Source organism: Melanotaenia boesemani, chromosome 21, assembly GCF_017639745.1.
Source record: "Melanotaenia boesemani isolate fMelBoe1 chromosome 21, fMelBoe1.pri, whole genome shotgun sequence".
NCBI lineage: Eukaryota > Metazoa > Chordata > Actinopteri > Atheriniformes > Melanotaeniidae > Melanotaenia > Melanotaenia boesemani.
Genome location: NC_055702.1, coordinates 5,095,981 through 5,120,735, shown reverse-complemented (window position 1 = coordinate 5,120,735; position 24,755 = coordinate 5,095,981). Strand labels below are relative to the sequence as shown.

General features: G+C 40.3%; 1 protein-coding gene across 2 annotated transcripts; it reads left to right on the top strand.

Moving 5' to 3' along the window:
- Positions 1 to 309: 309 nt before the first annotated feature.
- LOC121631919 lies at positions 310 to 12,123 on the top strand. 2 transcript variants are annotated; one of them, XM_041972991.1, is made up of 7 exons: positions 310 to 459; positions 781 to 1,116; positions 1,272 to 1,373; positions 4,657 to 4,980; positions 6,995 to 7,318; positions 8,765 to 9,100; positions 9,169 to 12,123. In XM_041972991.1, the coding sequence occupies exons 1-7, from the start codon at positions 447 to 449 to the stop codon at positions 9,264 to 9,266; spliced, it is 1,533 nt and encodes a 510-aa protein (XP_041828925.1). In that variant the 5' UTR covers positions 310 to 446; the 3' UTR covers positions 9,267 to 12,123. The 2 variants fall into 2 exon arrangements, with proteins under 2 accessions (XP_041828925.1, XP_041828926.1); XM_041972992.1 differs by lacking the exon at positions 1,272 to 1,373.
- Positions 12,124 to 24,755: the final 12,632 nt, after the last annotated feature.

The following is a 24,755-nucleotide window of genomic DNA, read 5'->3' as shown; positions in this document are numbered from 1 at the left end:
GGGAGAGGGTAGTTGGTCGGGTACATCTACATTTATCAGACATGAGCTGCTCCAATTTAAGGTGCTTAATAGACTCCACTTTTCCAACAGCAACTCGCCAAACTTCTCCCAGAAACTGATGAGAACTGCCCGAGGTGCACCCTCAGTCATATGATCTGGTCCTGCCCATTGCTGAAGGGGTAAAAGGAGTAAAAGAATTGCACTAAACACCGCACAGGATGGTGCCACAGGACTATAAAATCTCTGCTACCCATGCCTCCATTGTGGCTTTCACCACACTTCTTGCAAGGCTAATCATTTTGCTTAGCAGCGCCCTCTCATAGATGTTGGATGATGGACTTAATGGCACATCTGATGATGCAAATGGAACACCTTAGATATACAACTCAGCGCTCTGAACAAGAGTTTCGCTGGCTTTTGTCATCCATTCTTATTGTACTTTGAGAATGTCCACACTAGGTAAGCGAAGTTGACCCAGCATATTATGTTGCACTAAGATCCCTTTATTTTCGCTCTCCTTGTGTGTGTATGGAGCTAGGCAGTTGTGTGTAATACTGCAGTTCTTCCACATGTTTGTTGTTGTTTTTGTTTAAGCTAATGATATTTAAAAATCCCAAAAAATAACATTAGAAAAACTTCTTCATTACTCCGATGGTGCAGTCTTTGTTTCTAAAAGATTACTTTATTATTACTGTTTGTGGACAGACATGAATCACTGCTTCTGTTGCCATCAGTATTAGTGATGCTGCTTCTATGATTTATTTTGTTCTTGCTTTTCAGACCATCAGGAGGAGGTGAAGGTGACTGAGGGGGCGGAGTCTGTCATCCTGCCCTGCAGAACAACACCTGACCTGCCCAAAGACATCACTGTGGAGTGGACTCGCTGTGATCCAGATTTTATGATGGTTTATGTTTATCCAAACACAAGTAAAGAGTTTATGAAACAAGACAACCCCTACTGCGGCCGCACAAAAATGTACGAAGACCTGCTGAGTTCTGGAGACGTCAGTCTGACCTTGAAATACCCCACAGACAGAGACATGGGAAGCTACATCTGCACCGTCTACAGAAACAAAGACATCCTGAGACAGAAAGTAGTTCTGATACACGTCAAAGGTCAGTGATGTAGATACAGGTCAGAGATGTAGATACAGGTCAGAGATGTAGATACAGGTCAGAGATGTAGATACAGGTCAGAGATGTAGATTCATCTCAGGGATGTAGATACAAGTTAGAGCTCATATTTTCTTTTTTTTTTGTTTGTTTTTTAGAACCATTTCCATCCTGGGCCACAGCTGTTCTGATTCTCTTTGTTCTGTCTATTATCATTTCTGCTGGTGTTCTTTATTATTTTCGGCACTACTTAATGTCAGGTGAGTCTCTTCAACTACACCATCCATAATCCTAATGGTCACCATGAGTACTTTTGTTGCTTTCTGATGCTCAAATTTCTTCTTGAAGCTGAAATAGTTAAGATTCTAAACAAGTCAATCTAAAAACTGAAGGGAAACTTCAGGTTTTGTTCCCAAAGTCAGAAATCGCCCCTCAGATTAAAGCATTAATCAGTAAAACAGCTCAAAATTACCAAGCAGAGTTAAAACTTCCCTGCACCCACGTGTAGCAGCTGTTCTTCTTCTGTGGTGATTAGCAGCTGGCTAACCTGTGCTGCTGCTGCTTCAGTAAATGTTCTTCCTGGAGTCAAGATTATTCATGACCTCATGCAGTTTCAGATGTCTAACTGGGAATTCTCTGACTGGGAACTGTCTGAGTGGGAACTGTCTGAATGGGAGCTGTCTGACTGGGATCTCTCTGACTGGGAACTGTCTGACCGGGAATTCTCTGACTGGGAACTGTCTGACTGAGAACTGTCTGACCAGGAACTGTCTGACTGGGAATTCTCTGACTGGGAACTGTCTGACCAGGACCTGTCTGACTGGGAATTCTCTGACTGGGAACTGCCTGACTGGGAACTGTCTGACTCGGAACTCTCTGACTGAGAACTGTCTGACTGGGAACTCTCTGACTGGGAACTGTCTGACTGGGAATTCTCTGACTGGGAATTCTGACTGGGAACTGTCTGACCGGGAATTCTCTGACTGAGAACTCTCTGACTGGGAAAGGGATAAAATATCATCATAAAGCTGAATTTTTTTTGTGTTCCATTTTAAAACATCTAATTATGATAATAAAAGGCAGTTTGCCTGAATGGAAGTGCAGACAGACCGAATTTTGCATTATAATAATGATGAATGTTCTTAGAGGCCCTATCACCCCTCTGAAATTGTGTAACATGGTTTAGTCCACACCAGTAACAGTTGGTTGGTTTAACCGAGTTACACACAGAGTGCAGCCAGAGAAACAAGTCACTTATTTCCCAGAGAAAGTGAAGTCTGGATGCCAGAAAAGGGAGAGAAAAAAAAAAAACATAGGATAAGAAAACAAAGTGAGGGGCAGCTTCTTATTATTTCTTAGAGAAGAGAGGCGAGCAGTGCCTGAACTAAAACAGAGTTTGAGCTGATATCAGCAGCAGTTGTCTAGGCAACACGTTAAGATTCATTTGGGGACAACAGATTGATTACTATCAGAAATTCATCCAAGTTGTTTCCGCCTCATAATAAAAACCAGTTCCACCCTGTATCAATACTTTAGTCCGCCCCAGTGATCAATCATGACATATTTGGTATCAATGGATTCTTTGAAACTTCAGGGTTCTGAAGATCCTCCTGACATCGTGTTATCTGATAAACTGAATGCACCAGACAACAAAGTGTGTAATGTTGATAACAAATGATTTCCAATATTTTTTTAAATAAACAAAATAAAACAGGAGAATTTTCCAACTTTAAGGCCACAGTGACTGATCAATAAGTCAGAGTCTGGTTATTATATCACCTATTGTTGGTGATTTTGATTCAGATTTAATACCTTATTAAATATCTAACCTGGAAAACAGGCTGTTTCATAAGTATTACTGAATTCATTCAGTCATTAAAAATAAGAGAGTGACTTGAATCAGAAAGTGGCCCTGCGGTGGACTGGTGACCTGTCCAGGTGTACCTGCCTCTCACCTGCTAGTTGCCGGGATAGGCTCCAGCTTCCCCTTAACCCTGAAATGGACTAAGCGGTATAGAAAATGGATGGAGGGATCAGAAAGCTGTCCAGCTTGCATCTTTTAAGATACAGATTGGAATAAGTTAACAGTCAGACAGGAGGTACAATACAAAACATGACTCATGTGTTGGTGTTTCCTAGCAAACTCCTTATTGCATAACAATCACATAAACTGAACCTTTCAGCACCACTTTAACATCATCAGTATTGGCAAAGATTAACATCATGAACCACATGGTCCTCAGTCTCAGACCCAGCAGCAGAAGCAGGTCCATCTATTTCTACGTGCTGTAATCATTTTCATACTCTCTCACCTCGATCAGTTGATAATTAAGGCCTCAATAAAAGGCCAAAAGCCAGTTTGACAAGGCACACAGATCTAGAGAAATTATTATTATTATGAAATTCCCTCTGTCTTGTCTTATCCTTCTTGTTGTAGCTGAGTTGGTTCCTGTTTTATTTTTAAGTTTCTGTTGGTACTTTGAAGACCTATTTGTTTACCATCTTACATGTTGTTACTTCTGAGTGGTGTATTTTATGATTAAACCTGCACAAAATGAAACATAATGATTGCCATGTCTTGCTACCGTGTTTGCAACAACATTTTGTTTGGTTCCACCAAATCTCACTCCGAGGATTATTTAAAAGTTGGCAGCTCTGTTATCCTGATATCTATTCACAGTAATCACAGTTAGTACAACTTGATGCTGCAAGGAATTGTGGGACAGAATTATCTTATTCCTTTTATAAAGAATGCTCCAGTGTTTCCTAAAGGAGATAGTAATGGAAACATTTGGTGTTTCTTTGTTTAGTATTTAGATCATTCTAAGAGCTCTTCATGACTGAGATCATGGCTGCTGCTCAGATACTTCTGGATAATTTCTCTCACTGAGGAAGGTTCCCGAGTAAAGAATACTTTACTACCAGGGCCTTAATCTCTCAGTTCAGTTGTTCATGTCCTGTTTACTTCCTGTATTCATTGTCTAAATATTGTTCCCTTCCAGTCCTACTCTTTGTTTCTGAGGAAAAACTGCTGGATTCTCATGAGCTATATGCCTCTCCGTTAAGATAAGCATTCCTGTAAGTTAAAGGGAAAAAGACACAAAAGCTCAGTCAGTCAGAGATTCAGAGTCAGTGAATGTTTCTTAGTTTGGTGTCAGTCAGAGCTGATCAGGACGTTCTGTGTGTGGATGGACAGATGGAAAATAGATCTATGAACTAAAACTTCCTTCATGTTCCATCAACACATCTCACTCTCTAATTTCTAATCAGTTCCTTCTTTTCTCACTCATCCATTGATTGGTTCTTCGTTAGTTTTTGATTCCTTCGTTGGTAAATGTCCTAAAGAAGATAATCTGTCTTCATCAGAAAGAGGTTTCTGTCAAACACCCGGTGGCCTCGGAGAAACTGCTGGAACTTCTTCTGTCTGAATACTGAGAGTCCTCCTCCAGCATGAGACCCTGAGACCAGGATGAGACGGTCATGTGACCATCAGAGCTGCTGCTGCTGTCTGTCTGTACAGCTGATGGTGTTTGTTTCTCTCAGTCTACCAGGTGGAGGTGGAGGAGGGGATGGAGTCTGTCCTGCTGCCCTGCAGAACCACAGTTCACCTGCCTGCAGATGCCAAAATAGAGTGGAGGGACCTGGAGAATGACTTGGTCCATGTGCATCTGAACAGTTCTGACCAGCCAGAAGAACAGCATCAGTTTTACAGAAACAGAACAGTGATGGAGGGAAACCTAAAAGTTGGAGACCTCAGTCTGACTCTGAAACAGCTCACAGATGGAGACAGGAACACCTACACCTGCAGCGTCTACAGCCGGGACGAAAAGATCCTGGTGAAAAAACAAGTGAAACTCACAATCAAAAGTTAGTGGTTTAAATATGATGTTTCTGTATTTGTCCAACCAGCTGATCAGCTGTTATCAGTACAGTACTGTTTGAGTGTAAATGTGATTGAATGAGTGCAGCATTTAGCTGCTGTTTGACATTGAACATAACATCACATTAGAATGAGTGAATATGAGGAAAGACTGCAGCAGGCAGAGACACAGGACAGATGGGACAAGTTTGGTCACTTCTGAGGACAAAGCTTCTTTTTCCAGCAGTGAACAAAAACCTGCTAACATCTGGTTCAGTGTGAAAATGTCAAATTTTCCTTTAGTCTCAGGAAATAGCACTGCTCTGGTAGTTACAATAGACATAACACATAAAAGCCACAAAAACACCCAAACAGGAGACTATGATAGGGTACATCCACTATCTGGTCCCTGGTCTACTTCCTTGGATGCATTTACTTTTACGAACCCTGGTCCTCTTCCACACATGCTACTGTTCATTAGGAGCCGTGTAAATGCTCATTAATCTCTGGTCTGCTTGAAAACCACAGGTCTCAGTTCACTTTCAAGTCAAACCTGGATCTACAAAACCCCAAGACTACATTTATTTTTACGCCATTGTTTACTTGCCATGAACCTGCTGTTTTGGCCCTGGCCAATCAATGAACCGGATCTTCTTATTCTTTCTTGTTGGTCAGCGATTGTTTTGGGGAATAACTCCCCCTAGTGAGCAGTTGTTGCTACCGTACATCTTTGTCCAGGTGGTTTGGTCAGCATGAGTAAAGTGCAGTGGGAATGTAAACTGGAGGAAGGTGTGACATTTTTTGTCATTCTCCTCCAAATCAAACTGAGTAGCCGGATTATCCTGGAGGGCATGTGCCCATAAAAACACCATGATGTGATGAAAGTTATTAAATCACATTCACTGAATGTCCCATCTCACATGGGGGATCTAAGACTGCAACATCTCACAGACAACATAGAGCGTCACAAAGATGGCTCCTGCTGACCACACCAGCACAAAGAGTAGGCCCAGACCTGTTCTTCAGGGATCAAAAGTCTTCTCTTCTGGTGGTGGACTACTTCTCATGGCACATTGAGCTTGTACAGCTTAATGTTGCATCAATAAGCACAGTTGTTGCTGTGTATTTACTGTGTTGCTGCTGCACTGTATTTGGTCGTCATGGGATACAAGAGACTGTTATTTTAGATAATGGCCCTCAATACAGCAGTGACTTATTCAGACTTTTATTAAAATCGCAGATTTGCACATATTACAAGTAGCCCAGGAGTTCCAAAGGCCTAACGGGGAAGACAAATGGGTTGTGGCCACTGTTAAAAACTTGTGGAAACTGCAAGCATTGGCAGCTTACAGAGCAACACCAGTGGGATGCGATTATTCACCCTCACAACTTCTCATACTTTTCACAACTGTACCACAGCTCCCAGCATCACTGCAACCCTGCTGGCCCAAAATCAGAGGATTCAGTAGGCAAGAGAAGAAAGCAATAGAGAAACAGCAACACAACTACAACATGAGTCACAGAGCCCGTCCTCACCAGCCATGTCTGCTGGGTCAGAGAGAAAAGAGACACTGCCTGCTACATGCACAGAGAACACAGTCAAGTAGTTCTGACCAACACGCACACTTTAAGTAGTAATAGTAACACAAACATGGCCGACACACCATACGTAAGGAAAAAAAAGAGTTGAAATGGCTGAAATGTTCATGATGGACAAGTTTGAGAGTAGAAATTTGTATTGTTAAAATTCAGATAAAGCAGAACAGGTTTTGTTTACATTTTTCACTGATTCTGCTTCAGAAAGTAAAGCTTTGATTGTGGTCATGTGACAATAACACTGAGGCCTGCTGCTGATTGGACAGACAGCATAAACAACACTGTCTCTGTTGACTGGAGCAATGGGAAAGATTTCAGATTGGGCCCAGTCAAACATGTTTTACCTGCAAATATTTGCCTTCATACAGTCAGAGAGAAAGAGTTGCTGCTATTGTCTGTACAGCTGATGGTGTTTGTTTCTCTTAGTTGAACAGGTAGTGGTGGATTCGGGGAAAGACTTTGTCGTACTGCCCTGGAAAATCACAGGTCACCTGTCTGCTGATGCTAAAGTGGAGTGGAGGGACAGTTACAGGATAGTCCATGTGTATCAGAAAGGTTCTGACCAGCCTGAAAAACAGCACCAGGGGTACAGCAACAGAACAAAGATGAATGAAGACCTGCTAGAAACCAGAGACCTCAGTCTGACACTAAAACACCCCACAGACAAAGACAGTAACACCTACACCTGCAGAGTCTACAGCATGGAGGGGAACACCCTGAAGAAGAAACAAGTGGAGCTCACAGTCAGAGGTCAGTGCTTTAAATCTCATGTTTCTGTATTGTTCCAATCAGCTGATTAGTTGTGATCAATACTGGTTAGAAAGTTCATTTGGAACGTGTGTTTGAGTGTAAAGGAGATTTAATGAGTGAAGCATTTAGCTGCTGTTTGTCATTGAACATAACATCACATTAGAATGAGTGAAGTTGAGGAAAAGCTGCAGTAGGCAGAGATACAGGACAGTCGGGACAAGTTTGATCACTTCCGAGGACAGAGACATGGGATCAATGGAAACATTCCAGAATTCCCACTTGTGTAGAGAGAAGTTTGTGCTGACCAGATGAGCTGATCAGAAGAGAAACATCAGCTTTTCACTTCCTGCAGCATGAAAGCAAAAACCCTGTTTTCACATCTGAGAAGAAGATTAGTCCTGAAATCAGCAGGAACAGAAATGAAGAAGATGGTGTGAGAGCTTCCTCATCTTTTCTCTCAGTGTTTGTAGAGAAACATTCCTGAATGACCGTCATTAACTAGTTGTGTGTGAAACTGAGCAGATGTGTGTGTTGCATCAGTGGAAGCAGAGAAACGATCCGAACCAACAGGTGAGGTAATACAATCCAGACATGAAAGCTCCTTCCATCTGGAATCAGATTTCTGACTGTAAGCTGGGATTATACTCAGAAACTGAAGCTTTCTCCCGCTTGCTTCACCCTGCAAAGACGCTCCTACAGGACGGATGGAATGATGCAGTTTTTATGTAGGAAGCAGCAAATCTGATCAGGAGCAATTGTTGCTGGGAATGACGGATTCATTGATTATCATTTTCATATTAAACTGGGCTGAAGTCAGGTTCCAGTGAAAGATGCTGCTTGATAGGAAAGCTCAGGGGGTAGAAATGAAGCTGGAAAGCTGCTTCTCATGTGACGGGAACTCGTATTTTCACTCATCCAGTTTTCTCTTTGCAAACTTGATGTTTCTAATGTGAAGAAGAAGAAAGAGCAGCTGCAGCTTTAAATGCAGTTAAATCTTCATGGAGTCTGGTTCTGCAGCAGCTTCTTCACACTGGATCAGCTGATGTTCACACAGTGTTTGACTACCACTGATCAACAAGTGATCAATAAGCCGGCCTGAAGAAGAGAGATGAGGTGAGTGGATGGTGTGGATTTAATGATGCTGCTGCAGAAACAGACTGTGATGTGAAGGTGTGTCGTGTGTAAAATGCTGTGTGGACACAGCAGAGGGTTGTTGTGGAGAGAACTTGGACTCTGACAGTAGACATGTTTGGTGTGAAGAGACATCCCTGTGAAGCAGCACATGGACTAAACATCCCGACAGCATCAGTCTGCAGACCTTCCTGTTACCTTCTGCTCTCACCTGCTTCTGTCCTGCAGCTTTCTCTACAGCTTTGGATTCATTCAGTGACGCCATGAAAAGCTGCTGCTGTCTGTACAGCTGATGGTGTTTTCTTCTTCTCTCAGTCTGCCAGGTGGAGGTGAAGGAGGGGGCGGAGTCTGTCCCGCTGCCCTTCAGAACTACACCTGACCTGCCTGAACATGCTACAGTGGTTTGGAAGCGCCTTGAACCTAAACCAGAGATAAAGGTCCATGTGTGTGAAAACGGTTCTGATCAGCCTGGAGAGCAGGACCAGGTCTACAGTGAAAGAACAAAGATGAACAAAGACTACCAGACAACTGGAGACCTCAGTCTGACTCTGACATGTCCCACACATCAAGACAGTGGACGGTATCAGTGTAAAGTCGACAGCATGGAGGGAAACACCCGGAAACTAAAAACAGTCCTGCTGAAAGTCAAAGGTTTGCTGATTTTATGGCTTTTAGTTTGTTTGTCTGACTGTCTGTCTGACTGTCTTCTGTCTCCTCAGCAGGGACAGTCCAGGTCTGGGATCAAACAGAGGACATCAAGAACGGAAGCAGATCCATTGATCCAGCTCCTCTTATGATCATGGATGAAGATGGATGAAGAAAGGACACTCAGGCAGCTTCCGCCTGTTTTTACAGCCTGCAGACCTGGTATTGATCAGCACTGATCGGTGATCTGTGATGTCAGAGTGGTGTCATAAGTTGATCAGCTGTGTGCATCACTGAATCCGTTTTGGACTCCAGTACGTTGCTTGTTTCAGACTGTTAGCGTCCATGAAGGTGTGTCCTGCTGTAGATCCTGAGAACTCATTCAGGAAGAAACTTTCCAGGAGCTCATCCACCATGAAGGAGTAACAGCTGGAGGAAGCACAGCTGGATCTTAAACAGGAAACATCAGACAACCAGCTGCTACACCTGTAAAGGGAACAGGAAACCAGCTGCAACAGCTTCAAGACAAAAACAAAGCAGACAATCATCGGGAGCACCTACACAAGACAGACGAGATGAAAATCCACCAAAACATCAGCAACACAGGAAAAAACAAACATAACTGTAGTTTCTCACCTTAGCTTTTAATGTTATTATGTGTGTTTCACTGTTTTAACACTTTATTGAATGATGTGCATTTTCCCTCTATTTAATGAACTGCTCGTATGGGTAAACTCGTAAAGTTTTCTGAACCTGAATTTATTCATATACATGAATTTACCAGCACTTGTCCATATTTCTAACATATTTCAGTGATTTCAACAAACATCAGTTTTTTACAGGAAAGAACTAAAGAAAATATCTTTTTTTATTTTCAGTTTAATACTAAAATTAAACTTTAGGCAAATTACTGTGTCTCTGCCCTGCACACATTAGGAGCTCTAGAATAAAGACTGAAAGATGAGATGAGTTCATACAAAGAAAAATAACTTTTTTAAATTATTGACAGCTTTATTTTGCTACTTGAATTTTGTGTTTCTTCTTCCTTCAAAGGTCCGTCTCATTTACTTTGTTTAAAGGTCAGACAACTCAGAGTTGATGGAAAAGCTTCATTGCACAGTTTGGTGGTTTGTCCCTGATGCACCTTTACTTGCACATGCTCGTTCTTTATTCAGTTAAATATTGGAGTGAATGTCAAACAATATTTTTCCCTTTCTGAGCTGCTAAAACACTAAACCTTGTTCTCTAAACCAGATTCTCAGAGCTCTAAATTAATTTCTCTAATCAAACCCTCCTGTGGCCAAACAAACACTGTTCAGGTACTTGGACACATTTTGCTAAACTCGTCCATCTTTTAGCAAAACCTCAAACACATTTAACACTTTTCACACTGTGTTGTAAAACTGTAAACCAGGGATGGTCATCTCTGGTCCCGAGGGCCACAATCCTGCAGGTGTTCCATGTTTACCTGCTCCACCACACCAGCTCTATGAAATCCAGCTGAGACAGACTGAAGACAAAGTCACCGCTGATGAACTGAACAGTGTTTCTGTCAACTAGTGACCCTTTCGTCTGACAACAGACTGAGCATGAAACAAGTGAAGAAGCTCTTTACTGACATCTGGTGTCTAAAACAACTCTAACAACCCAGAATAAAGAAATTAGGAGCAAGTTAAAATATTAAATTATAGGGAAAAGTACTAATTATAAAGAAATATATTTAAAAATAAATGAGAAAATTCAAAAGTTAGTCCAAAATCTCCATGTTGAGGATGGATGTTAAATAAATAAGATTTATTTTTAGTATTACAGAGTTTACTATAGTAACATTTATTACTGTTGGGACAGATTTTATTGATGCAATGAATTTTTAAATACCATGTTTTGTATATTAATGTTTTTAATAATAGATGTAAAAATATAAAAATAAAAGGGGTTTTATAATACCGCTAGGGATGTGGCCGATGCGATCCAGTATCGGTATGTGGTTCCGATAACAACTTAATTCATGGATCGGAAATTTCCATTCAGGAAATCCGTTCTGCAGTTTGCAGCAGGTTAGCATTGAGCAGCACTCAAGTTAGCAAACATTTCCACTCAACATGTCCACAGTGTGGAGATATTTTTCAGCTGAAACCCCCAAAGCAAGACAGCAACATGCAATGTTTGTAAAGCTGTTGTTCTGAGAGGTGGAACCTCCGTCGTGATGTACAACACCACTAATTTAATCACACATTTAAAAAAGTATCACTTAAAAGAGCACAAAGACTTTTTAGCCAGCGGGAGAAAGAGGAAAAGAGCCGGCAGGAATCTCTTGTGGAGTTATTGAAAAAGCAAAGTAAACTTTCAGCAGAAGTAAAAGCTGAAGGGATTACAGAGAAGTTGCTCAGTTTCATCGTACTCGATGACAAACCGTTGTCGGTGGTGGAAAACAAGATGTTTCACAGCCTGATTAAACACTTGCAGCCAAGGTACAGTTTATCATCCAGGAGACATTTATCAGAGACACGAGCATTAATTTACTGATCAAATTGTTTTAACTTTTCTTTTATTGCAAATATTTAAAACCTTGTTTTTTATGCTAAGAGTCTGTGTAGCTAATTTGTGCTGATCAGATGAAGCAGCCCTTTGTATTTATTTGGAAAGGAGTAGTCTAGAAGTTCACCCCTTTTTTCATGTTGACACAAACTGTGTTGCCATGGTGATCTGTGCTGTTTATATGACAGTTTTTTTATCTGGTATATTGTACTAGTATGTAGTATCTAGTAACGCTGTCTTAAAATTGAATAAGTATCATCTTACAGTTGCATGTTTGTTTTCAGGATGGGATTTTTCCTGTTTTCTGACCTCATGCTTCAAGTTGCCTTTTGGGACATGCATTGGTACATATATTTGCTTGTAAAGAGGAGTTTAGTAAAGCCTCATGTAAAAAGAAAAACAATAATAATAACAATAATAGAACTCTGGTATCAGAATAGTATCTGTAAATGTGGATCAGTGCTTCCCTAAACACTGTTTAAACTCTAAATTCTGTGCTGTTTTTTTTTAGTCATAATTAATTACATCATGTAAATATCTTATTGCTGTAGCACTCGAATCTTCACATTGGACATAATTAAAGAGGTACATGTGATTACTTTTGTCTGTTATTCTTATGGACTCTATTAGCAGAAAAAAGTAATGACAACAGGCTGCAGGTTTTTATTGTTAAATGTTTTGTAAGACTAATTTTCTCAAAAATAATGAATAAATATATACATCTATTTAAGAATGCATTTATATACAAATAAATTAGACATTAATATTTTATATAACGATGCCTTTAAACCAGAGGATTATAATAATAATATCTAATCTTACAGGGATAAATGAACCACATCTGCTTCTGATTAACACAAAGTTTTTAGTTTTCTCTTTGACAATGATTCTTCCCACCCATTCAGAATATGACTTACTTTAAACCCCATAAACACTTTTATTTATCAGTGATTATTGATTATTGATAGATAATATAGTATTATTGTTAGTTAGTCATATTTATGAGGTTTCAAACATTTTTCACCAGTAATTGAACACAAAAACAATCATCTTAAATATTTACAAACACTAATATTTAATCCCAGTTAAACAGAACCGCTCACTTCCTGCCCGACTAATATGGTGGACGCGTAGAAGAAAGAAAAAGTTGGAGAAGCCGCCCCTCAACTGAAACTTAGATTATATTACCAAGTGATTGAAAGAGTAAAGTAATTCAAGTTTTCGGGTGTATTGTTTGATAAAAAAAACTTACTCAAGCATGTCATACTGAGGAGATTGTGGGAAAATTAAAAATAGTGCTTAATGTAGAGAGGTGTTTGGTTGGACAAGACGGGGTGCAAACAGACAGGCTTTGAAAGCTTTGTATACTGGTCTAATAAGGACTACAGTAGATTATGGTTGTGTAGTGTTTGGATCCGCTGCTGACACAGTTCTAAACAAACTGGATAACATTCAGAGTCAGGCGTTACGCTTCATCTCTGGTGCTGTTAAGACAACTCCAGCGGCAGCATTGCAGGTTGAGGTGGGAGACATGCCGTTTGTACTTAGAAGACTGCAGCTGTCTTTAAATTATTGAGTTAATTTAAAAGGACACAGTCAGACCCCCCACACAAGCTACAGTGCAACCATGCTGGGAAGTGGAGAAGAAGAGATATAAGAGCTTTGGATGGAAAGTGTTGGAAAGAGCAGCTGAAATGGGAAGAGCTGGAATAAACATCAGCCCGGCTGTGCCAAGGTCGGTAATTCCACCAAGGATCACTCCCAGTGGAGAAGTGGACTGTACCTTACTGGAAAAGAAGAGCAGGGGGGAGGGGCTGTAATTCAGGTTCTGTTCAGGCATATATTGACAAGTTTTATAGTTACATAAAATTATATACAGACGCAGCCGAGAATCCATCGGGTAGTGCAGGAGCAGCCGTCGTTTATTATATATATAATTTTCTGGATAAATTAGATCATTTTTGTTGAAATATTCTCGTCTGTAAAAGACAAACAGGTTTTTTTTCTTTTTTAAAAAAATATTTCTAAATACAAACAGGACTGCACAGATTTAGTAAACGTGCTGCTCAGTATTCACGTTTCTGTCAAACCTCCAGTATGCATCTGACCACCTTCACATACTGTATCCCATGATGCACTGCAGCTGTCTCAAAACTCAAACATTTTATTTTATTCCTGCTTTTATTATTGGATTACAACAACTTTGTATTTAATCTGTGTTCTTTCACTGCTTGGACATCAGAAGAACTGCTTCATGGTGGAAGGAGGATCTTCAGCTGTGTCTTTGCGTCCACACACTCATCTTGTATCAGGCTGAACCTCCAGTGGTCCAGGTCTTCCTCTGGTCCAGTTCAGACCAGTGTGGTCTCTCTGATGCTGCTATGGAAGTGAAGAGTTCCTCTCCTGAGAGCCATGACACGGATAAACTCAGCTCTTGGTTTTATTCCACCTGTAAGATTTTAGATGTCGTGGCTCCTCTAAAATCCAGGTTCCCTAAAACCAAAGCTGAGCCGTGGTTGGATGAAACGACTCGCGCTGTCAGACGCCGGTGCCGAAAAGCTGAACGAAAATAGAAGAAGGATAAACTCCAGGTGTTGTTTCAGATTTTAAATGACTGCTGGCATCAATATAAAAAAAGTGAGAGATGTAAGAAGAAAATATCTGTCTGATATCATTATGTCCACGAGCCTCGGGTTTCATTTAAAACAATAGATTATGATCTTAATGTTCCTCAGACTGTTAGTATTGATCCCTCAATTGAAGCATGTGAAAGATTTTTAATTTCTTTGTAGATAAGGTGATTTCTTTTAGGGCTGAGATACCGTCTTCGGTCTTTGACCCATCAGTTTCTGCCCCCTGTTCTTATCCTTTTTACCAGTTTGAACCGGTGTCTTCGTCTTTTCACTGTCAGATTGTTGGTCTTCTGAAGCCCTCGGGTTCCCCTACAGATGCTCTCCCACCACGATTATTCAAGGAGCTTATTTCCACTGTAGGACCATCGATTCTGCTGTTATTAACAACAATCTGTCCTCAGGTCTGGTTCCTAAAGATTATAAGATACTATGTCCAACCACTGCTCATCAAACCAGCCTGGATCCCACCGTTCTGTGTAATTTCAGACCAATTTCCAAACTTCCTTTCATTTAAAAAATCTTAGAGAGGATTGTTTTCTCACAGATAAAGGAGTTTTTAGAGGTAAATAATGTTTTTGAGGTCTTTCAGTCTGGTTTTAAGTCTCTTCATAGCACCGAGTCGCCTCTACTGAGGTTTTAATGATCTTCTTTTAGCTACAGATTCTGGTGACCGTGTGATCTTGGTTTTATTGGATTTAACAGCAGCCTTTGACACAGTGGATCACAACATTTTAATGACATGTCTGGAGCACTGTGTTGGTATTCGTGGTATTGCCCTGGAATGGTTCAGGTCCTACCTGTCTGAGAGGACATAATCTGTTAAACTGGACCATTTCCAGTCACCCTCTGCTCCTCTATCATGTGGCGTCCCCCAGGGGTCCATTCTTGGGCCATTACTCTTTTTATTATACCTCCTTCCCTTTGGGTCAGTTATTAGGAAGCACGCTTAAGAAAAACTTTTAATCTCTCAATGAACTCAAAGTCTGGTTGGCCTTAATTGTTTTTTTTTTAGTCCTGGTGCTGCTGGGTCCTCTCCTGTCGACTTGGTCCTCTGGCACAGTATTATAAAGTTGCTGTCCCAAATCTGGGAGTAAAAATGGATGTTGATTTTAATCTAGACAGGCAGATCGGTGCAGTGGTCAAATCTAGCTTTTTCCAGCTGAGGCAGCTGGCAAAGACCAAACACATTCTTTCAAAGCAGGACTTTGAAACAGTAATTCATGCATTTATAACAACATGGTTGGAATACTGTAATGTCTTGTACTTTGGTGTCTCTCAGAAACCTCTGTCCCGTCTGCAGCTCGTCTGTTGACTGGAACATGAAAGAGAGAACACATTTATCCAGTTTTAACCACACTGCACAGGTTGCCTGTTCGTTTTAGGGTTCATTTTAAAATCTTTTTATTTGTTTTTAAGTCTATAAATGACCTTGTCCCACCCCACCTCTCTGAGCTGCTTCACATGTACTCCCCCTCCCGGTCCCTCCGGTCAGCGGGTCAGCTGCTCCTGGAGGTGCTGAGGATGTGGAGGAAGCTCAGAGGGGACAGGCTTTTCTGTGGAGGGACCAGAGCTGTGGACGTCTCTGCCACTGCAGGTCAGACCAGCTTCATCACTGTCCAGGTTTAAATCCCTGCTTAGACCCTCTTTTCATTAGCGTTTCACTCAGTATGAGTTTGCTCTTTTTGCTTGTTTTGTTTTTTTTTTTATTTTATTGTTTTGCTGATTTTATTGCCTTGTCCTTTATTATTTAATGTTTTATTGTTTTAGTTGTTTTATGTTCAGCTCTTTGTCCAGTGGTTGCTGTCCTAAAGTGCTCTTATAAATAAAGTTGGCTTGGCTCTGATCTCATAAACTCTCTAATCTGTGTTGCTTCCTCTCCTGCAGGACAGACAAACACGACGTCTCTCTACCATGTAGAGCTGGACATGATGGAAACATCGTAGCTGTGAGGTGGACCAGAACTAATCTGGAGCAAGAAGATATTCTTTTCTACAGAGATGGTCATCTTGATCCAGACCACCAGCATCCATCTTTCCAGAACCAGTCAGAAGAAATGCTGTTACATCCAGGATGTGTCACTTTTCTGTGTTTTACCCACTGTGTTTCTTGTACTTTGATGATGATGATGGTAATTATGGTCATGATGAAGATTGTGTTTGAAATCTGTTCATTTCATCTGAAACTGAATCTTCTGTTTGTTTCTGTCTATCTGTTTCTATCTGTTCTTTTTTGTTTGTTCATGTTTTCTTTTGCAATTTCCTTTAAATTTTGATGTAAAGCACTTTGAGTTGTCTTGTAATTCTTTCTTTCTTTCTTCCTTCCTTCCTTCCTTCCTTCTTTCCTTTCTTTCTTTCTTTCTTTCTTTCTTTCTTTCTTTCTTTCTTTCTTTCTTTCTTTCTTTCTTTCCTGGAATAAGTTATATGTAGCAGGTGAAATGGAAACCAGCTCATGTCTGTGAACCAGCATCAGGCGCATCGCTGTACCTGTTACACAATGAATCTATAACTCAGGACAGAAGTCTTGCAGCAGCAGTTTGCATCTTTGGTTCTTTCACACACTCGTACATGTTTACATACGTTTGCCAACTTCTGCCTCAGCCACGAGTTGGATGGTGTTGAAGGTCTGCAGCAGATGAATGATTGCACCATCAACCTCTAGATGGGGCCGACATGCAAACTGCAGAGGGTCTTGTGATGCAGGAATCGGGGGCTTGAGGCATCTCAGGATCAGTTTCTCCAGGACCTCCATGACATCAGAGGTCAGCGCTACTAAAACTACTTTCCTTAGTCCTGGTTCTGCAGAACCTCCTGAGACCTTTTCTGAGTCTGATGTGATGTTCTCCTTGTACAAGCATTATTTCTCTTTCCTGTAATAAACGTGGTTAAACTTCCCTCATCCAGACTCTTGGTAATGTATTTTTCTCCAACACTCCCCCATCGGAGTCTTCCTCATTCCTTTGTTGGAGCAGAGCCGAAGCTGAGCCACATGATTTTATTCTGTTTTCTCTGCTGTTAAGTTTGTCTGTCAGCAACATCACTCTAAAAGTTATAGATGGGTTTTCATTAAATATCCAGGAAATGTCAGAAACAGAATAAAAGAACAACTGATTAGATTTTCGGGGGGATCCGGATCACCGCCTGGATCTGGGGTTGTTTTTAAGGATTCTTTGCTATGGGGAGATAATTTTGCCGTCACAGCTTCTAACTCATCAGAAAACATCCAGAATCATTAAAAAAAGACAAGATGACGTTATGGTAGATGTTATAATCCGACTTTGTTTGACCCGGATCATGTTGGTATTCTGGATCTGGTTCCACATATAGGGGGTACTGGGTGGGCTGCTGGACCTTGTGGGGTTTTTATCAGGTAAGTGACCCTGTGGCTTCATGGAGGTCTGTTCTCTCTGAGAGCTTCTAGTTTATTTTTTGTTAGGTTTCTGTTTCTGTTTAGTAGTTTTAACTTAATTTACTATTTTATTTATGTCTATATTTTACTGTCACATCATCTCAGACAGTTTTGAATGACTGTTTATTGTAAGTCTGTTTTCTGTTTATCACCGTGTTAGCCACAGTTAGCTTCTGTGTTACTGAACGCAGCAGCTGAAGCTCAAACTTGTGGTTTTATAATAAAATGAAGGTTTAAACTGAATGAAGAGATGAGCTGTTGCTAAATGTTTGCAGCTACAGACTGAACAACAACATGAAGAACTGAGTTCAGGTTGGTGTTATCAATCAATCAGTCCGTTTGTGGTGCAGCACAGCAGTGAGCTCAGAGCTGCAGAGGAATGAAACTCAGCTCAGTTTAACGTCCACATTCATGAAGACAGCAGAGTAAAATGAGTCCAGTACTTACAGAGCAGCAGCAGCAGAGATGTTTCCTCCATCCTGATGCTGCTGAAATCAGACCCACTGTTTGCTCCGTTCATCCTCACATCAAAACTTAGTAGCCGTCTTGTTTTATATTTTCTACTTTTAGTGGATGTGAGGTTTATTCCCTAGACCAGTGATCTGAGGTGACTTCAATCAGCAGCTGACTGATGATATTGTTGTTTTATGATGTCATTTTGCTTTGTTAAAGCTAATTATTTTGTGTGATCCAGTGCTTTTTGTCTGCTTTAGGGTGGTCAGAATTTGAAAGTTAAGATGCTGTATCTGTTAAAAAAAACACCAATATTTTACACATGCTAAAAATCCATCACTGTGGGCTAAGCCCCTGATCATCTTTTATCCTAAATCCGCCCCTGCCAAGAACAAGAGAAAGCAGTTTAACTTGTAAAGCTGGAAATGAAGCTGGAAACAAACATGCTGCTGTGTCTGGCAAGCTGTTTTAACATTTAATAGCCAGACTGGATATGTGTTGGAGATATCTGTTATTCAGTTCTTCCTATTCAAAAACAACATTTCACATATCCACAGTTTCATTCTTCTATACACAACTGTAATTTCACATATCCTCTATTAAATTTTTACCAGGACAAATGACGTCACTTTCCCCGCTCATGTCGATGGTGTTTGTCATTACAGACAATCTTTGTTTTTTGAATGTGTATACTGGTAAAGTTGAAACTTTTGTATTTGAAAAAATTCATTCCCTAATTCATTTTCATAGTTCAGTTTCAGTTCTCTCCATTCAAATTCAGATCTGAAATTCAAATTCAGATCTTAAATTCAAACTTTTCTGCCATACATCCGGGACCTGACGTGAGGCAAAACTAGTCGATCGCAGATGGAATAACGGCAGTTTTGTGCAGTTGTTTTCAATGGCTACAAGCAGAGGGAGGGTGAGGGGAGGGTGGCGGCGGGGAGAGAGAGAGAGAGAGAGAAATGGAGAAACCCTAAGATTCAGGCCAGCCACTCTTGCTACAATGGCACTTGCCGTTTCTGTAGCGGTAGTTACCGTTTCCTCAATGGTCTCAGCGGTTTGACACTGTGGGCTGGTTGCAGACTTTTCACATTAGTGGTAATACAAGAAAAATATGTGTAGGTTTGCAGATTAATCTGCACCTCAAGTGACGTATATACATCATGTAAGCTATAACGGGCCAGATTTTTTTTTGCATTGGTTTGGAAACATTTTAGTAATATCGATTATTGATAACAATAAACTTGTCATTATTTTTTTTAACACATAAAAATATACTACATATATATGTGTATGTGTATATATATATATATATATATATATATATATATATATATATATATATATATATATATATATATAGTAACTTTTCAGATCTGTTCCATTTTGATATTAAATAATCAATGTAATAACCATCATGTAGGCTGAAGATCAAGCCCCTTCATTGTACTTCTGTCTGCGACCTTCATGCACCAGAGGAGGGCGCAACCTTGGAAGATTAAGTCCGTTTTGTATTTGGGACATCATTTAGTTGTTTTGTGTGATTAAAACATGAATGGTCTGGGTGAATACTCGATTCTTATTTGGCTGTAGGGTGTCCATATGGACACCTATAAAAGAAGTTCCGGTCAAATAGCCTTATTGTTGTAAATTGTTGTTTTAACGCTAGTTGGTAACCGTGGCAACAGAAACTCGCCGGGCTGCAGACACGCCAGATCACGTCTGTGACGGCGCATCGTTGTGAAAGCAGCTTGCAGGCTTATTGGGCTCCGTCAGTCCAGGAGAGACGAGAATGGAGCAACATACTGTCGTCCCGCAACGTCCCAACCAGCAGTGGTCAGGGTCCACAAACGTTAAATCTCCGTCCTTCAAACACCACGGTGGACATGCCAGTATCTTTATGAAATGTCACGATCAACGGATACGTGATCTTACTTGCTTGCTGAGACAGAAAGACAGTCGACGACCTGTTTAAAATTAAATGCAACAATTCATTTAATAAAAAAAAAAAAAAAAAAAAAAAAAAATAAAGATGCAGGTAAATACAAAGAGTGTTCTGTGAGATCTGATGGGATGTTAACTGGTTGGATTAAGTGGTTCAGATTGTGAAACTAATGGACACATCCAATGTTAACTAGTTTTTTAATAACACCAAACATGTGATTGCAGGTCAACCAGCTTAAGAAATGATGGAGGCTCAGATTGTTCACCATCACTGCTTCTAGGACACACACCAGTTACACCCACAAACGCTGCACGTCTGCAAGACGAAGAAGACGGATCAGCTGAGGAAAGAGACGCTGCAAGCAGCAGAGATGGAGTCCACCAGGATGCAGACCCTGGAGATCTACAGACCATGAAGAGGACACCTGACGCTGGAGAGGAAAGCAGTCAGATACAAACCAGAGAGGAGACATAAGGCTGGAGAAGAAGGTGATCAGCTGATCAGAGGATGAGACACATGATGAGGATGATGTATGATGCATGGAAATTTCAACACTGAAACAATATAAAGTGCAATTGTGCTAAAAACAGTGCAAACTATGTGCAAAGTTCTCATGAGCCAGGACCTCAGGGGAGAGTCAGTCGGGTGCTGGGAGTGCAGGACCTGTAGACACACACTGGCAGACACACAACCACCGTTTACAACAGTGTTCAACCGTTTGCTTTATTTAGCTTCATTTGTAAGGACGTTTATATTATCACAGTTTCTGGTTTACAGGCTGATGCCAGACTGACATATTTGCTTGAGTCAGGGCCGGTCCGAGGCCAGCAGGTGCCCCAGGCTAAACAGGAGAACCTACGCGGCAAAATGCTAACCAAAACGAAAGCTACATCACTCAGTCGCACACGTTTTGTAACTAATGTACAAATCTTTGTCTTTTTATTAACAAACAAAACAAAGTCACACTGAAACACTCCAAACTAAACAAACTGCTACAAAAACGATAAAAATAAATAACATTTAGTTAAAAATAAATGTTTAGTGCAAAAATCCAGAGCAAGAAATGACACAAGTTCAAATCCTAAAAAATGTAAAATGGTGCAAATTATAACAACTGCTACAATAATGATAAACAAAACTCAATCTCATGTCCTTTCAGCCACTCAGAGACACTCAGTCTGTCTATATTCAGTCATCTTTATTACATTTCTGCTTTCAGCGTTCTTCATTTAGATCTGCTTAAATCTCTAAATTATCATAAAAAATGACAAATGCCAAAGTTTCTTCTTGAATCTAGACAGAAAACTTGGAGGAATGAAGTGTGAAGCCATCTCATTAAAATGTGTGCATGTGGATCTGAGCAGTGCAGCATTTAGCTGCTATTTGTCCTGAAACCAGCAGCAACCTGACTTCAATATCTGCAGCATTTCTGACTAAATTCACATGAAAAGAAATGAAGACTTTGTGAGAGCTTCTTCCAAAGAAACACTTTGTAGTAGTTGTGAACACGATGAGGGAAATAAAATCTAACTGTGGTTTTTCTGTCAGATATTGTGATTAAATGTGTTAAATTCCAGCTTCCACTCAGTGTTTCTGCAGAAATATTTGTTTTCCATCAGATTTCTACATGAGATGTGGGACAATATGTGGCGTCAGCCACCTGGAAACCAGAGAAAAATCTGCATTTTAAAGCTCTCCCATGGAGGTGAAGAATCCTCTTCTGTGCTAGGTGAACACAGAATTGGCCCCTTCCACTCGCCGTACATGTCCATCACAGAGACGCAGCTGAACAAGCTGAATCTACGTCATTGGAGGAATTTCTGAGTCGTGTTACGGCTTAAAATGGATCCAGTAATCTTTGTAGGTTTTCTTAACATCAGCACGTTCTCTGAGATGTGAACTTTCAGATTATTTAGAGCGACTCTCCTCATTAAAACCGTCTCATCAGGACATTTCTGTGTCTTCTCTCATTTCTGGAGAATTATTCCGTGATGAGGTTTGAAGACGAGACTTCTGAGCTGAGTGTAGCTGCTCCATGATGTTTAAATGACTTTACTTCTTGCTGCTCCTTTTTCATTCAACATCTGATTGAAGGTGTTTGATTTTAAAATGAGTTGTGATTTATTGAATGAAATAAAAAGTCTGTCTCACATGGAAGACGACAGGAAGAAGGAAGCTGTAAAACCATGAATGCTGCAGATGTGAAACCTGGACCAGGCGTCGTGTAACATGAATCCTTCTGCTTTGCTATTTGCTAATTACAACGTCTTAAACTGTGGTTTAGATTTAAGAAGGATTGATCGTTTCCATCTGATCTCTCTCTGAGAAAATAGATGAGGAACAAACGTTCTTTTCTTCTCCACAAACATCATGTTTCTGCTGAAACTTTGTGGCAGAAGAAGAATGAAAGCAGTGAACTATTAATGGAGTCTGGTAGCAGCACCTGCAGCAGCTTCCTCACACTGGATCATGTTCAGTGTTTGACTCCCACTTTCTGATCACTGATCAATAAGCCAACACTGATCAGTACTCACTGTGGGAGAAACCAACTAAACAAATATTCTTCTGTTTCTGCAGCGTATCATGTTTAGTTGTGAGACCTGGTTATAATTTTATATTAACTTGGCAGTTCCAGGATTTTCCCTTGTCTCAATACAGAGAAGAAGGAAATCTCTCCTTCATTAACCAAATAACTAAGTCAGCTTTTAACATGTAAGAACGATTAAAAATAATACATTTCTCTTTAATTTATAAAGTTAAAGGTAAAGAAAAAAGGTGAAAAACTGAAGTAAAGTAGACATAACATGAAGTTGTTCTTCACTATAAATCAACAGTCAGGGCCGGTTCTAGGAATGCATACATGAGGGGGCAGGCATAAATTTGAAGGGGGCATTATGAGTACATACTTCAGCATTTTCTTGTTGTTGTTTTTTAAGTGTTTCTTTAACGGAACTGTGCTGTTAGTGGAGTCCAACTTCAAAGAAAAGGATTGCACTTTGTCAGGCCTCTACTCTAAGACCTGTCCAGCTTGGGTGTCCCACCTGAAACCAAAGCTCCTGCTGGTATAGCTCTTAGAGTCACTGAGGCACGCAAACCCCCTGACCACAATAAGGTGGCAATCCCTCAGGGGGGGAACAGAAAATATCAATAACAAAATGAAGTAAGAAAAAAGAAAAGAATGATCCATTATCAAAGCTTTAACAACCAACAAAATAACAATTGCCCTATTGGACAGCCATTAGATGTCTAAGCATTTTGAATAAATTTGAAACTCATAACAATAAACTCAACTATCTGTGTGTTTGTTTCTGTCTGTATATAGACCATAATGATTAAAGAATCATAACTATCAAGCACAACAATAACAGAGCAAAAAATTAAACCCCCTACCAAAATAAGGCAGTGAACCTTCAGGGGGAAATAATGATAATAAATGAAAATGACTAAAAACTAAATGATCCTTCATCAAAATTTTAAGAACCAACAACATAATTTTCTTACCGTACAGCCATTAATGCATCTAAAATAACTTTGTTACAATAACCTCATATATGTATACAAATGTAAATAACCTACAGTATAAAAGAGGTATCCCAAACGAACAAACCCATCAAACAACCAAAACAGAGCAGAACATTAGATATCTTTATTTTTATCTATATTTTTATTTTATTTTATTTCTTATTTTTATCTTCTCTCAATGTGGGGGGAGGGAGTGTGGGTCCTTTTTTCAAATCATTATTTTGTTTAGAAACTTTTCCTCACTCTACAACAGCAGTCTCCTATTTTTCTGCCCAAAAACTCTTACAAATTTGTCCTAGCATGCTGAACTAAAGGCTGGGCGGAGCTTGAGGGGTGTCATATGCGCAGCTCGTTTTCCCTCAGTCTGTATTGTACCGAGGAGGCAGTCACATCTATGGCCCGTGCGTGACTGATCACTGCTCCTACTAACAGGCGTAGACACGTTTAAATAGAACAGAAACAAACCCCAGTTGACAGAATAGATGCAATAAATACGTCTGTTATTATAAGTATTTATTCAGTATCGCTACAACACATTTAACAGAGCTTTACTCTATAAGTTTTACCGCTGGAGCTCAGCAGCCGCTCTCTCTACGAGGGGGAGAAATATGACACCGCAAGATCAGGCTGTATGTCAACTCATTTGCATACTAAACACTGATTGGTTGTTTTCTGTGGTGGTGGGAAGGACTTGTTGAAGACAGTACAATGGATCCTGTGAAGCTCCGACACACAGAGTTCAGTACAGAGGGGAGAGAGCGTTTGGAGAGATTTGCCCATTTCGGCGCATTTGATTGAGGGGGCAGAATGTTTGTTTGAGGGGGCACTGCCCCCTCTTGCCCCTGCGTAAAGCCGGCCTTGGTGTAGAATGAATGTAGTTTTTGAAGCCATCGTACACAGGTGGCTTTATGCAAACATGTAGCTTTTCTTCTTCATAATATAGTACAAAGTCATGAAGCGTTAAAGAAACCATCCAATGGAGAACATTTTGCATTTTCAGAATATTGAAGCTTCCAAGTTAGCACCAAGTTAGTCAAGATGCACTAATGAATAAAACTGAGTCTTGAAACAATCAGCCATTCACCAATGCAAGCAAGTTTGAACAAAGGTTTAAAAATATAAAATGAACAGCTCGTGTGGAAGAATTGTCCCAGTAACCAAA